The 13,806-nt window shown below is 38.7% G+C and overlaps 1 protein-coding gene and 1 long non-coding RNA gene across 6 annotated transcripts; one reads left to right on the top strand and one right to left on the bottom strand.

Annotated features, from left to right (window-relative positions):
* Window positions 1-323: 323 nt before the first annotated feature.
* LOC113640963 (NLR family CARD domain-containing protein 3-like) lies at window positions 324-10,478 on the bottom strand. The gene is made up of 10 exons (XM_027143520.2): window positions 10,336-10,478; window positions 10,119-10,223; window positions 7,590-7,703; window positions 7,172-7,252; window positions 4,904-6,826; window positions 4,407-4,580; window positions 3,317-3,490; window positions 2,970-3,134; window positions 2,511-2,557; window positions 324-2,405 (listed from the first exon to the last, which is right to left on the bottom strand). Exons 1-10 carry the CDS (start codon window positions 10,407-10,409, stop codon window positions 1,873-1,875), a joined length of 3,390 nt encoding a protein of 1,129 aa, XP_026999321.2. The 5' UTR covers window positions 10,410-10,478; the 3' UTR covers window positions 324-1,872.
* LOC113640964 lies at window positions 3,498-10,487 on the top strand. Of its 5 annotated transcripts, none has more exons than XR_007143695.1 (5): window positions 3,498-4,189; window positions 4,367-4,559; window positions 7,540-7,680; window positions 10,012-10,225; window positions 10,346-10,487. It is a non-coding gene; the product is annotated as an uncharacterized LOC113640964 (long non-coding RNA). The 5 variants fall into 5 exon arrangements; XR_007143693.1 differs by having other exon boundaries at window positions 3,498-4,291; window positions 4,421-4,559; XR_007143694.1 differs by having other exon boundaries at window positions 3,498-4,291; window positions 4,398-4,559.
* Window positions 10,488-13,806: the final 3,319 nt, after the last annotated feature.

Below are 13,806 nucleotides of genomic sequence, written 5' to 3'. Positions count from 1 at the left end.
TTAGAGCTGTTTATCCTCCAAAAAGAAAAAATCTCACAATTACATTCAGTATTACATGAAAACAGCTTGTAAGATGTCATTTTTTAAGAACCTGTCACTATTCTCTAACCACAAGAGTTTGTGGCTTTGAGGTAAAGCTCTTGCTTCCTGTCACTGAGGTTTCTGATTATTTCTTTTTTCCTGTTGAGAAAGTTCCAGTGTGTGCATGTGGGTGAGTGTGTGCTTGGGTGTGTGCTTGGGTGGGTGGCTGGGTTGTTGTGTATGTGTGTGAGTTGTTGGGTATAAGTTCAGGGTCTTCAGAAAATCGTATTGATTTTATCGTATCCATAAATAAAATACTTTATTTAATGCCTTCAACACTCCTTTACATTACAAGCAGCCAGTAAAAAAATAGACAATAAACAAAACTGACTTGAGAATATAGTTTGACCTAATTACATTCGTGTAACTCATGAATGTTGAGGATGACAGCAGCAGCATCATCACCATCATCATAATAATCAATACATGTAACAGACACAGTAAAAGTGTTTAGATGCTTCACTCAGTAAACGGCAAACGAACAGAGACACTCATTTACATTTACAGCATTTGGCAGACGCCCTTATCCAGAGCGACGTACACACGTGGGAAAGCCTGAGGAAGGTCCTCCTCCCAAAAATAGTAAACAAAAAGTAAACAAAAATAATAACACATACATAATGCATACATTATATAACACATCAAACTTATCAACAAAAAGGGGAAAAGTTCTCCAGCAGAAAAAGCAGCAGAAAAAATGTGCTTCAAAGAGCAGTGGAGAATTACTGCTGATGGAAGCTATAAAGTCTAGCAACAAACGTGATTGATGATTTATCATCAAATCGTAGGATACTACAGCAAAAAGCTGGTTAAAGGTGTGAAAACTGTTAAAATAATAAAACTGGTGATAAAAATAAAACTTTTTTCAGATTGCACTTAACAAAAATAAGGACATTGTAAAGCCTGCTCTTAATCCCAGGTCAAGGAAGGTTTCACACATGTAATGTAGATCCAGGGTTATGAAACTCTGCTCTAAAGCTTCACACTGTGGTATCAGACGTGTACAGTGTGAAACCATACGCTGGTAGAACGTTACTTTTAGCTGGTTGCTTAGTAATAGACACCCAATCAGAAACTGAACAGCGTGTGAAAACCTGATATCAGGAGAAAACCAGGACGTAGCGATGCTTAACAAAATCGGCTCGGTAGAGAGAGTCGGGAGATAAAACACGGAATATCACGGAAATATGTGCTGTAGCGAGGGGGATATATGTCACGCTGAAAAATTAACAGATTTTTTTTGTATAAACGAACGGCTGGTCAACTACACAACAAACTTTAAAGTGCAAAAAAACATAAAAAAAGACAGAAAGCTGTGAATGATAATACCTTCTAGCTTGCAGGAGGAAATACCTCAACTTTTTTCCTCACTGATGTGAAAGTACGAGACAAACCAAATTTATTAAAAGTTGTCGCATGCTGGATTTATCCAATCAGAGTTGTTTATGGTGCAAATATGTAAATAAGTATGTTTAGGAATGTAGAGTATACAGAAACGTCTGATTATGAAGAGCCAGGATTTATTGTTAACCCCCCCGAGTAAAAATGAGCTGCAGGTATGACACTGGAATCTCTTTCCATCGAAATGACACAATGTGCAAAAGACTTTGTACAATAAATGATACCGAGGATCAAGAACAAATCCCTTTAACTTTTATAAAATATAATGTATTATAACAAATGCATTAACGTAAGCATGTAACTGGAACCGAACTCCATTTGACCAATCAGAATGGAGCTATGTAAAAGTGCGATACAGAATAAATCTTCGCAGGGCAGATCAACATGATCTCAACCCAAACTCACAGACGAGTCACAATCAACCCAAAACCCTGCATAAAGCGGCTCTGAGAATGTGGCGTGGTAAGTGTGTAGGTGTGTGAGTATGTGTGTGTCAGGACAGATGCTGTAGAAAGACAGAGAACCCTCCAGTGAGTCCAGATACACTCCTACCCTGTTAGAGCAGTACGTCGGTGTCGGGATGTCCGTCCTCTTCTTGTTGTGCCAGGCGGTGTAGCTGTTGCTCGAGCAGTCCAGCTTCCAGGATTTCTTGGTGGTTCCGAAAATGCAGTTGCCGCTGCGTCCTTTCCGGCATATTCCTTTATAACTCATGGAGATCACAGCTTCCCCGCCAGACCACTGCGCCTCCCAGTAACAGCGTCCACGCAGACTCGGTTGACACATCACCTGCTTAAAGTCTTCAAACCGCTCGGGATGGTCGGGGTACGGCTGGTTGTCTTTAACATGGGTAACCTTTCTGTTTCCCTCAGATAGAGCGAGGCGAGTGTGTGCCGTGTTTGGGTCCAGCGTGAGCTCACAGGCATCTGCGCATGAGGAGAGAGATTAGACTGGATATCATCTACAAAACAAATTGTGTGTGTGTGTGTGTGTGTGTGTGTGTGTGTGTGTGTGTGTGTGTCTGAACTTACATTTTCTTAGACCGGCTGTGAGCCTAATCTCACCTGCATGGTCCAACCTAAACAAGATACACACATTCTGTGTAATACACAATACACACTACAGCGAAATCTAATCCCAACCTTAACATCAGTAGCCAAAAGTAAACATTTTTCCTCTTTTAGTTAAAAAAAAATAATCCTTCTTCATGGGGACCAGACAAATGTCCTCTCAAGACTAGATATTCAAACAAGATCAGATATTTCTATCCTTGTGGGGACAGTTGACACCGACCAGGATAATAAAACACACACTAAACATAACCCCCACCTAAAGCACTAAACAAATATAAAGATTTTGTCTCTTTTAGTTACTATTATTAATATATTTATTAAATCTGCAAAAAAGTCCTAGACTATCAGATATTTCTGTTTGTGTGGACGGTTGGTCCCTATAAATATATTGAAAACAATCTCTCATACACACAATACCTGAGGCTGCAGTCTGGATCTTTCAGTCTTGCAGACAGCATCTTCACTCCCGAGTCTCCTGGATGGTTGTAGCTCAGGTCCAGCTCTCTCAGCAGTAACAGGTTCGAACTCAGGGCTGAAGCCAGAGAATCGCAGCCTTCACTCGTGATTAAACATCCAGACAGTCTGCAGGAAGAAAGTGAAAAATCACAGACGTATAAAATGTGTAAGAGGCATTTACAAAAGTAGACGTAAGCACCAGTTTAAATTTGCATTAATTTAAAGCTGTGATCAGCAGAACAGTCTTTACTGTCTGACTTTCTGACCAATCAGATTCAAGAATTCATTCAGGAAGCTTAAAAGCTCACCGCAGTATCTCCAGTTTACAGTGAGAGCTCTTCAGTCCGTCAGCGAGCATCTTCACTCCTGAGTCCTGCAGGTCATTGTTACTGAGGTCCAGTTCTCTCAGAGCTGAGTGTGGCTGCATGACAGCTGATGCCAGATATTCACAAGCCTTTTCTCCAAGATTACAAATAGCTAGTCTAAGTAGAGAGACAAAAGGTTTAGGATAGAATGCAGTGTTACTATAGAAATGGGGTGTTACTATAGAAATAGTGTTACCATAGAAATGAGGTGTTACTATAGAAATGGGGTGTTACTATAGAAATAGGGTGTTACTATAGAAAGGAGCTGTAACTATAGAAATGGGGTGTTACTATAGAAACAGGGTGTTACTATAGAAATGGAGTGTTACTATAGAAACAGGGTGTTACTCTAGAAATGGGGTGTTACTATAGAAACAGGGTGTACCTCTAAAAATGGGGTGTTACTATAGAAAGGAGCTGTAACTATAGAAATTGGGTGTTACTATAGAAACAGGGTGTTACTATAGAAATGCGGTGTTACTATAGAAACAGGGTGTTACTATAGAAATATGGTGTTACTATAGAAACGGGGTGTTACTATAGAAATGTGGTGTTAGTATAAAAACAGGGTGTTACTATAGAAACAGGGTGTTACTATAGAAACAGGGTGTTACTATAGAAATGGGGTGTTACTATAGAAATGGGGTGTTACTATAGAAATTGGGTGTTACTATAGAAAGGAGCTGTAACTATAGAAATATGGTGTTACTATAGAAATGGGGTGTTACTATAGAAATTGGGTGTTAGTATAAAAACAGGGTGTTACTATAGAAACAGGGTGTTACTATAGAAAGGAGCTGTAACTACAGATTTGAGGTACTATAGAAACAAGCTGTTACTATAGTAACCTGTCTTGGAATTACAAATGGAGCTACTTCTCATATAGAAAACTATTCATCACCTTCTAACCAATCAGCTGTAAGAATTCAACAGTGTTAGGGTATAAAAATGTACTGAATATGATGTAGCTAACCTTTGCTGTGCTTTCCCAAGTTAATATTTCAGATTCTAAAATGATTTGCAGTGAGCTCACCGCAGTATCTCCAGTTTACAGTGTGAACTCTTCAGTCCATCAGCGAGCAGCTTCACTCCCGAGTCCTGCAGGTCGTTGTTACTGAGGTCCAGTTCTCTCAGGGGGGACTTTTCTAACTGCAGAGCTGAAGTGAAGGTTTCACAGGAACTCAAGGTGAGATAACAGCCTGCTAGTCTGAAACAAACAAACAAACAAACAAACAATAATTATGGAATACAGTATTGTTAAAAACTGCATGGAGTCACATGTGAGTCACTGGAGATATATTTATATTGCTATTTCTGTGAGGGACAATGTCAACTTCTGCTTTAAGACTTCTGCATATCTGACTATGCTGGAAGGTCCCACGGGGACACCATAAAGTTTCTTCCCCAAATGATAGTATAAAATCAAGTCTATTGAGAATTTCTAATCAATAATATTCGGTAAATATATGAGTTTGGTCCTAAAACTATCCGTTCTATAACTTTATTAGTATTATTGAAATGAACTATTACCGAGCCTTTCTGCAGTTGCTCACAGCTGAAATCAGCCTCCTACATCCCTCCTCTGACACGTTGTATTTCTTCATATCCAGCTCCTCCAGGACGTGGTCTGAGACCTGTAACATGTACGCGATTGCCGTGCAGTGTGCGGCCGAGAGCTTCTTCTCTGACCACTTCTGTGTCTTTAGAAACTCCTGAATCTCTTCCGAGAGAGACTGATCTTTCATTTCAGTGAGACACAGGAACAAGTTGATTGATCTGTCACTCGGAAGGTCCTCGGTTTGAATCTGCCTTTTGATGTAATTGGCTATACTCTGGATGTTCTCCGAGCTGCTGTGAGTGTGGGTCAGAAGGCCTTGTAGAAGTCTCTGATTGCTCTCCAGCGAGATGCCAAGCAGGAATCGGAGGAAAAGGTCTAAATGTCCGTTGTCAGTGTGTAAGGCTTTATCGACTGCTACCTTCAACAAGTCGTCCAAAGAAACGTCAACAGATCTTTCTTGGTTTTGCGCCATGAAATGATGCAATGGCTTCATGCTCTTGGACAGATAGCAGTAAAACACGTAGAGAGCAGCGAAAAACTCCTGAAAGCTCAGATGCACGAAGCAGAAAACCTTCTTCTGGAACAGCACAGATTCCTCTTTGAAGATCTCAGTGCAAATCCCAGAGTATATCAAGGCCTCGGTAAGATCGATCCCACACTCCGTCAGGTCTTCTTCATAAAACATCACATTGCCCTTCATCAGCTGTTCAAAAGCCAGGTGTGCTAGTTTTAAAATTATGGCTCTGTTTGTTTCCAGAAGTTTCTTTGGATCTCTTTCATCCTTTTCTTCATACTTTTCGTTCTTTATGTTCATCTGAATGAGCAGGAAGTGCACGTATATCTCAGAGAGAGTTTTAGGAACCTCTGTGTGATTATTTTCTTTCATAATTTGCTGTAGCACTGTGGCTAATATCCAACAAAACACTGGGATGTGGCACATGATATAAAGACTCCTGGTCTTTTTAATGTGTGAAATTATATTCTCTGCGTTTTTGGGCTCGGCGATTTTCTTCCTGAAATACTCCTCCCTTTGTGTGTCACTAAACCCCTGTATTTCCGTCACGCGATCGATGTACGTTCGAGGGATCTGACTGACCGCCGCAGGTCTGGAGGTAATCCAGATGAGAGCAGAGGGAAGCAGGTCACCTTTAATGAGGTTTGATATCAGGGTGCTCACTGATGATGTCATTGTGACATCAGATACTTTCGTATCGTTGAAGAAGTCCAGCGGGAGCCTGCTTTCGTCCAGGCCGTCGAATATGAAGACGATTTTACACTCCTCGTACAGATGCGTGTCCAAGACTTTTAGCTCGGGATGGAAGTCGCACAAGAGTTTGTGAAGACTGTAGCATTCGTCTTTAATCAAATTCAACTCTCGGAAAGGAAGCACAAACATGAAATCGATGTCTGGGTTTGCTTTTTCTTCTGCCCAGTCCAGGATGAATTTCTGAACTGACACGGTTTTCCCGATTCCAGCAATTCCTTTAGTTAACACAGTTCTGAGCTTCTGTATTCCTGCTCCACTTCTATCTGTAACATTTCCTCCGCTGAGGTCCTGAATGTGGTTAAATATGTCTAAGCAGTTGATTGACGTGTCATGGAAGTGCTGTTTTCTGGGCCTTTTCTCTATCTGTAAAACTTCGTGTTCATTATTTACTCCTTCGCTCTCTCCTTCTATGATGTAGAGCTGCGTGTATATAGAGTTCAGAGGGGTTTTATTTCTGGGCATTTTGATTCCTTCGAATAAACTCTGGTTCCTGTTGCACATGCTGGTTTTGTGGACCTTTACGACTCTGCATAAAAGGTCGTTCACCGGTTGGGAAGAATGTAGCAGGAAGTCTGTGGTTATCTGCATCAGTGTGGGTTCCTGCAGAGCTTCTGCTCGAAGTTTTTGTCTAATGAAAGTCAACAGAGTAATACAAACATCAGTACACATCTGGATTTTTCTACGTCTGTATTTTAGAGCATATTTACGATATAAATATAAATTTTATTTTATTGTAATTTTTATATTTTTGTAAAGCTGCTTTGTGACAGCATCTACTGATAAAAGAGTTATACGCATAAAACTGAATGGAATTGAATAATGTGTATAGTTAAAAGCACCAATGCAAACAGAATAGCATTGAATTGAACTGAACTATGGGAACATCATAGACTAACATTGCCAAACATTGACAAAAACATTTTTTTTTTTTTTGCAAAAAGTTTGCAACTAAAAACGACTGGTTTGAACTCACCCGCCTTCAGGATCTAGATCTTCCCCACTCAGGCTTAGAGGCCGCTCAATAGAGTGGGCAGTTTGGGGAGATGAATTAAATCTGGAAACATCATAGAGATCTTTTTCAAGCCTAATGATAAGCTATAAAGTAAACAAAGGCTTTGCAGCAGCCTGATTTGATGAGAGACAGAATTATCTGAATGAGTGATGATGAAGTGGTGGATTTTTTTTTAATTATAAATAAATAAATAAATAGATAGATAGATAGATAGATAGATAGATAGATAGATAGATAGATAGATAGATAGATAGATAGATAAACTAACTAACTAACTAACCAACTAACTAACTAACTAACTAAACTAAACTTCATCTTAACCTTCTTAGTTCCTCTCTAACTTGCTAGAAAGTGTGAGATCATCCAGATTCGGACTCACCCGCTTTGAGGGACGGGGTGTTTCATATTCAGGCTTGGAGGCTTCTCTATGGACCTACCACTCTTCATGGACACGCAGCTGGGTGCTGGAGGTCTGGCATTTTCAGAAGTGGATCTGGAAATATCGTAGACAAACATCTTTTTCTTACCTATTAAGCATTTTGAAAAGTATGGTATAAAAACACTGTCAATAATAATCGTACGTAATTCAAAGCATTTGTGTGTAAATTTTAATTTTGCGGAGTTGGATCCCAAAACACTTAAGGTGTTGGTCAACATCGACACCAGATTCAGGGCTGAGTGCAAGATGTCACCTAATGGAACCTGATAAACAATAAAATAACCAAAAAAAAACAACTTACCTGAGACGATGAGCAGTGTTGTAATGTAACGTAGTAAAAACACTTCGTTACTGTACTTAAGTAGAAATGTCACGTATCTGTACTTTACTTCGCTATTTAAATTTATGTCAACTTTCACTTTTACTCCACTACATTTCCTAGATAAAATGTAAACTTTTACTCTGTTATATTTCCACTAAGCATCTTCATTACTACAAAATAGAATCAGAAGAAATGTGTGTGACTGCAATAAGAGAGGTTTGGTGAATCACTATGGGGTCAGAATTGTTTCGTTATTCTGAATAAATATACTATGATCCACATATTCTGAATAAATATACTATGATCCACAAATAAATATAAAGAGTTTCACAAATATTTTTTAAGTCAACAAATGCACAATAAGCAAACCGTAAATATGTTACAAATTTCACAAAAAGAAATGAAATTCACAAATGAATAAAATGGGATTTGCAAATAAAAAAAAATATTTATAAATATATATTTAATTGTATTTATTTGTGAATGGCTTCCTGCTCATTTGTGGATCGCGTTCTGTGCATTTGTGGATTTGAAACATTTCTAGCCGTGCACAAGAATCCACAAATAGGTGGACTCCGCCCACCGTCTACTCCAGGCAATCGGACAACGGTTTCGTGGCGCTGACCAATCGTGGCACGGTCTACCTCCAACCAATCACGTTCTGATTTACTCGCACTATCACAGGGTAATATGTACTGCAAAATACGATTTAAAAAAACATTTGTAGCAGATTCGAGCCCAATCTGGTAACCCTGTATGGATTGTAGCCAGCACTAAGGGTTAGTTCAATTCTGCTTTCTTTGGAAACGATTTCAGCATCATCAATGTGTCCAGGGGTAGTGTGAAGAGCGAGTAAATCAGAACGTGATTGGTTGGAGGTAGACCGTGCCACGATTGGTCAGCGCCACGAGACCGTTGTCCGATTGGCTGGAGTAGACGGTGGGCGGAGTCCACCTATTTGTGGATTCTTGTACGGAGAAGCACAGGTACGCGCAGCGTGCGCGCGCAGTCAGAGCTGGAGGCGTTAATGTTTAACGCTAATCGGAAAGCTGCAAATACAGCAACCAAAAGCAGTGAAATTTCACTATTCTTATTACCAGAGTTGTAGCACAAACAAAATATTAATGCAAACAATCCATACAATACTAAATAAAAATAACATTTATTGATTTGGTCTTTGTAAATATTTGTTTATTAATGACTGCATACATTGGACACACTGTTTGTAGAGAATGCACACATACATGAACTGATCTGATTCAAGACTGGCATCATTACATCATGCATAACGTTTTGGTGTCCACTTTTCGATTTAATAATACCATAACTTTTGGCTTACTATGTAGTCATATAATATATAATATAAAACTCTTCTTGTTTTAATTTCTCACTGAGGGCTAAAAACCCTAAAGATGAAACCCTAGAACCGTCCCTGATCTTATACCTACCGAAAATCACTGAAATTGTACTTTTACTTCAAATACTTAATTACATTAAATATCAGAAAATGACTTTTGATACTTAAGTACAGTAAATATCAGATACTTTAAGACTTTTACTTGAGTAGTATTCTAAAAGGTGACTTTCACTTCTACCAAAGTCTTTTTCTAGTATGATACTTGTACTTTTACTCAAGTATTGCTTTCTAATACTTTATACAACACTGACGATGAGTGAGCGCTTGGCTGCTGATCCACCATTTCGCCAGTGGTTTAAAAGAGGGCGGGGCGCATGCGCACTTCGTGGAATCGATTCATCTTCCCTCGGATAGTAATGCCTGTGAACGTGATGACGTATTTTTGACAGTTGTTTCGCAGACCGTTTTCGTGTGTGAAAAAGAGGTGTTGTGAAAAGAAGCATTGTGTGTGTAAACTGTCATAGTCGTACATTTTAGAGTTGTATTTGAACAAACACACAAAATCTCGTATGTGTAAACTGTCGTGGCCGTAAATTTTGGGATCCAACTCCACAAAATTAAAATTTACACACAAATTCTTTGAATTACGTACGATTATTATTGACAGTGTTTTTATTCCATAGAAAAGCAGCAACAAAAACAACGACTGCGAAGCAGCTTGATTTCATGAGAAGCTGGAGTCGGAATCTGAGCGAGGGTGAAAAATGTACTCATGTGGGTTTGCACTCACCTGCTCTCAGGGACGGCGCCATCTTTATCCAGGCTTGGAGGCTGCTCTATGGAGTTGTCACTCTTCATGGACACGCAGCTGGGAGCTGGAGATTCTGTCATGAACCTGTGTGTGAAGTCCACCATGACATGATACCATGAATTATTGCTCAATTACATTTCTAAAACATACAAACAATTCTTCAACTCACATTTGATGCTAATACATGGCTACTTACTTTGTCTCAGGTGTTCCTTCCACATGATTGCTCAAAGGAAGCATCATCCTGGAGGTAACCCCATTAAACATCATGATGATGATGCATCTGCTGATGCTGCTGATGATTCTGATGATGCTCTCCGGTCAAAGTGAATGTTACATTGAACCGCTCGTCTTTAACGCTAATCCTGCAACATCAGAACTTGATTAAAAATAATTCCAATAAAACTGCACTTCTCAAACATGCATTAAAATGATTAATCCTGAATAATTTCTAATGAAACTGAAACTGGATCTGTATCTCTGGTGTAAAATCATTAAACACAAGGTACATATTACATACATAGGCTGTAAACGAAGCCAGTCTAGTCAAGTCAAGAAGCTTTTATTGTCATTTCAACCATATCTAGCTGATGCAGTACAAAGTGAACAAGGTTTCCCCAGGACCATGATGCTACATAGGATCATGGGACTGAAAAGTCTATTAGTACTCGGACTTGTTCTTGGTGTGCTTGGCAGGGTATATGGTCTTGGTTGAGAGTTTATAAGCATTATGAATGAAGGAAGCCAAGTAGAAACGTCTTAGCTTTACATATATATTTACAGCATTTGGCAGACTTTAAAAAGGATTTGTTGGTTTTCTATGTTAGTCTTCACCTTCATTTGGACTCAATTATGATTTAATCTTGAGTCCCTTATGACTTGGTCCTGGTTCGATCTTGTCCTAGTCCTGGGCTTGACAATGTGGTCCTAATTACAGTCGTAGTCTCTAAAACAGCGGTGTCTGATCTTATCCACAAAGGGCCGGTGTGGGTGCAGGTTATCATTCCAGCCAAGCAGAAGCCACACCTGATTCCACCTGTTTAATCAGTTGTTCCTGGCTTTTAGTAGACTCTGGTGTGGCTTCTGATTGGTTGGAATGAAAACCTGCACCCACACCGGCCTTTTCCGGATAAAATTGGACACCGCTGCTCTACAATACTGTACATCGGTCCAATTCTGACCGGGGCTGATCTGGATTCAGCACATTTACCAGGAAAGATAAGCCTTCCTTACTAGCAAACTGGTGTTTCATGATGATATTTTCAATCAGTTGTAGCAAATGAATATTTTTTTGACATAAGAGTCTGATATAAAATGAGTCAGGACTCTGTTGGCTTTCAGTGTGAGCTGTGTGCTTTTCCCTCTACATAAATTTTAATGGTTTAAGATAGTACCTTCAAATTTGAGAAGATTATGAACAAGAACTTGGGGCATCTCAGAGATATAACAGGTTCGAAATCAATGTTTACTTTGAACATACATACTTTTGCATAAAAAGTTCCACATTTGTGTTCAGAGTCTCTACTTTTATGACAGGAGGAAAATGCATTTTTTATGCTACTCATGCTAGGTGCTGGGCATGCTGCACTTTCAGTTCCCTAAGGCTTACCCCATCATCTCTGTGAAATTTAATACATCATGTGTTGGGCTTAGTAATTCAGATGGTAAGTTGCATCACTTTATCATTTGGACCTTAGTTCAAGCTACAAAGTGCTTGAACTATGATCGACGCATAAAAACTAAGCATCTATAGAAACTTCTGGTACATTTGCAGAACCACAAAAGAACGACCGTTGCACTTTATATACAAAACATGCTTCCACTCAGGGAAAATATTATATCAGCCATGTATTCACACTTTTTATGTGGCACAGCATTCTGAGATCTCCATTTATTTATTATCATTAACCTCAGGGTCACAGTGGGTACTTATATATTAGAAGGTAAGAACATACACTCACACACTCACATTTGCCCCAGGGGAAAACCTCACATGAACTCAAGAACATTTAAAAACTTTTTCAACATCAAATCTGAGAAATCTCCAGAGAGGGTACCTGAAGATACCATAGCCTGAATTCAATGTATTGTAATTTAATCTAACATTAATACACACAGCATGTCAATGTCCAGTCCCAGGTTTTGTAGTCATTTAGTCTTCTAGTTGCACTGATTTTTAGTCATTTAGCCTTCCAGTTGTATTAAAACATTGACTTTGTCTACCAAAAAAAGTGTGCAGATGTGCACTCGTCTATGACATCACATCTCAATGCACACAATATATGTAGTTCCACTTAAAAATATGTCACTTGCAGAAGAAAATATTCATTCAAATTTATGAATGAATGAATGAATGAATGAATGAATGAATGAACAATATAAAAACAGATACAAACGTATATAAATGAGGATATAGACAAAAAAAAAACTGGAAATTTAATATCCTTCCATCTATCTATTTTCTGTAGCACTTTTCCTACACAGGGTCATGATGAAGCATGGAGTCTATCCCAGGGGACTCAGGGCATAAGGTAGGGGACTCCCTACACACACACACACACACACACACACACACACACACACACACACACACACACACACACACACAAAACAATTTAGAGACCACAATCATCCAGCAACACATGCCTTTTGACTGGAGTAGAAAACCAGAGTACCCAGAGGAAACCCCTGAAGCACTTTTAGAACATACGAGCTCCACATAAACAGGGTGGATTCAGGAACTGAACCTTGAGGTCCACTAAACCACCATGCACTGGTAAACTTAATATTTTACACACTGAACCAAAGAGATCATTAATTAAAAAATGAATGTTTCTTTACAGTAACAGAATGGTATGGATTTTCACTATTATGACTAAATGATGGCTAGTGTCCAAATGACTTGCTTATTATCCAATGAAACAAACAAAAAACTCACAAATGTTCTGTCATCTTATGCCATCAGGCTTCATCGTCTTGTTTCATGTACCGTCTCTCAAAACAAAACCGCCAAAGTTTAGAGGCCACTTGATGGCTCACCCTATATATAGAGAGGCTCATGCTGCATTCTCAGTTCAGTGTGCAGTTAAACCCTGTGACATTAATTCATAAAGTCATATGATTTTAGTCATACAGTCTTAATGTAATGATAACTTCCTCCTGAAAACTGCAGTGAAGTAAAAATAAAGAAATGGAAAAAACAAAACAAAAAAAAACATGCCTTACATTCCCTACTTTCTCCCCGGAAGACTTTGTTCTTCTTTTTTTTTTATTATGCAACATTATTAAACTTATAAGGGGAAAAAAAAATCCCTTACCACGCTCGAAAGCCAACAAATAAAAAAAATCATAAAAAATCTGTAAATAAAAGTTCTTGGTGGTTTCACATAGAACTTTTAGTTCTAGATGACATTTAAATTCATTCTGGTTCTTTAATCCAAAGTGATTTACAAATGCAGAATTTGAGAATAATTATTAAATTATTAATAAATACAAAACAAAACAAAAAACCGGCTTGTGATAATGAATTATAAAGAGATATTCCAGCTTGTTTGGATTCCATTGTTCAGTTACATCATACTGATAGCAATGATGTAATACTTTTTACTCGTTTTACTCGTTCAACAGGTTTGCAGCGTTATCATCGAAACCGGCATTCCACGAATCT

Source organism: Tachysurus fulvidraco, chromosome 8, assembly GCF_022655615.1.
Source record: "Tachysurus fulvidraco isolate hzauxx_2018 chromosome 8, HZAU_PFXX_2.0, whole genome shotgun sequence".
Lineage (NCBI taxonomy): Eukaryota > Metazoa > Chordata > Actinopteri > Siluriformes > Bagridae > Tachysurus > Tachysurus fulvidraco.
Note: the sequence above shows the minus strand (reverse complement) of the source record. Positions and strands in the feature narration are given on the sequence as shown.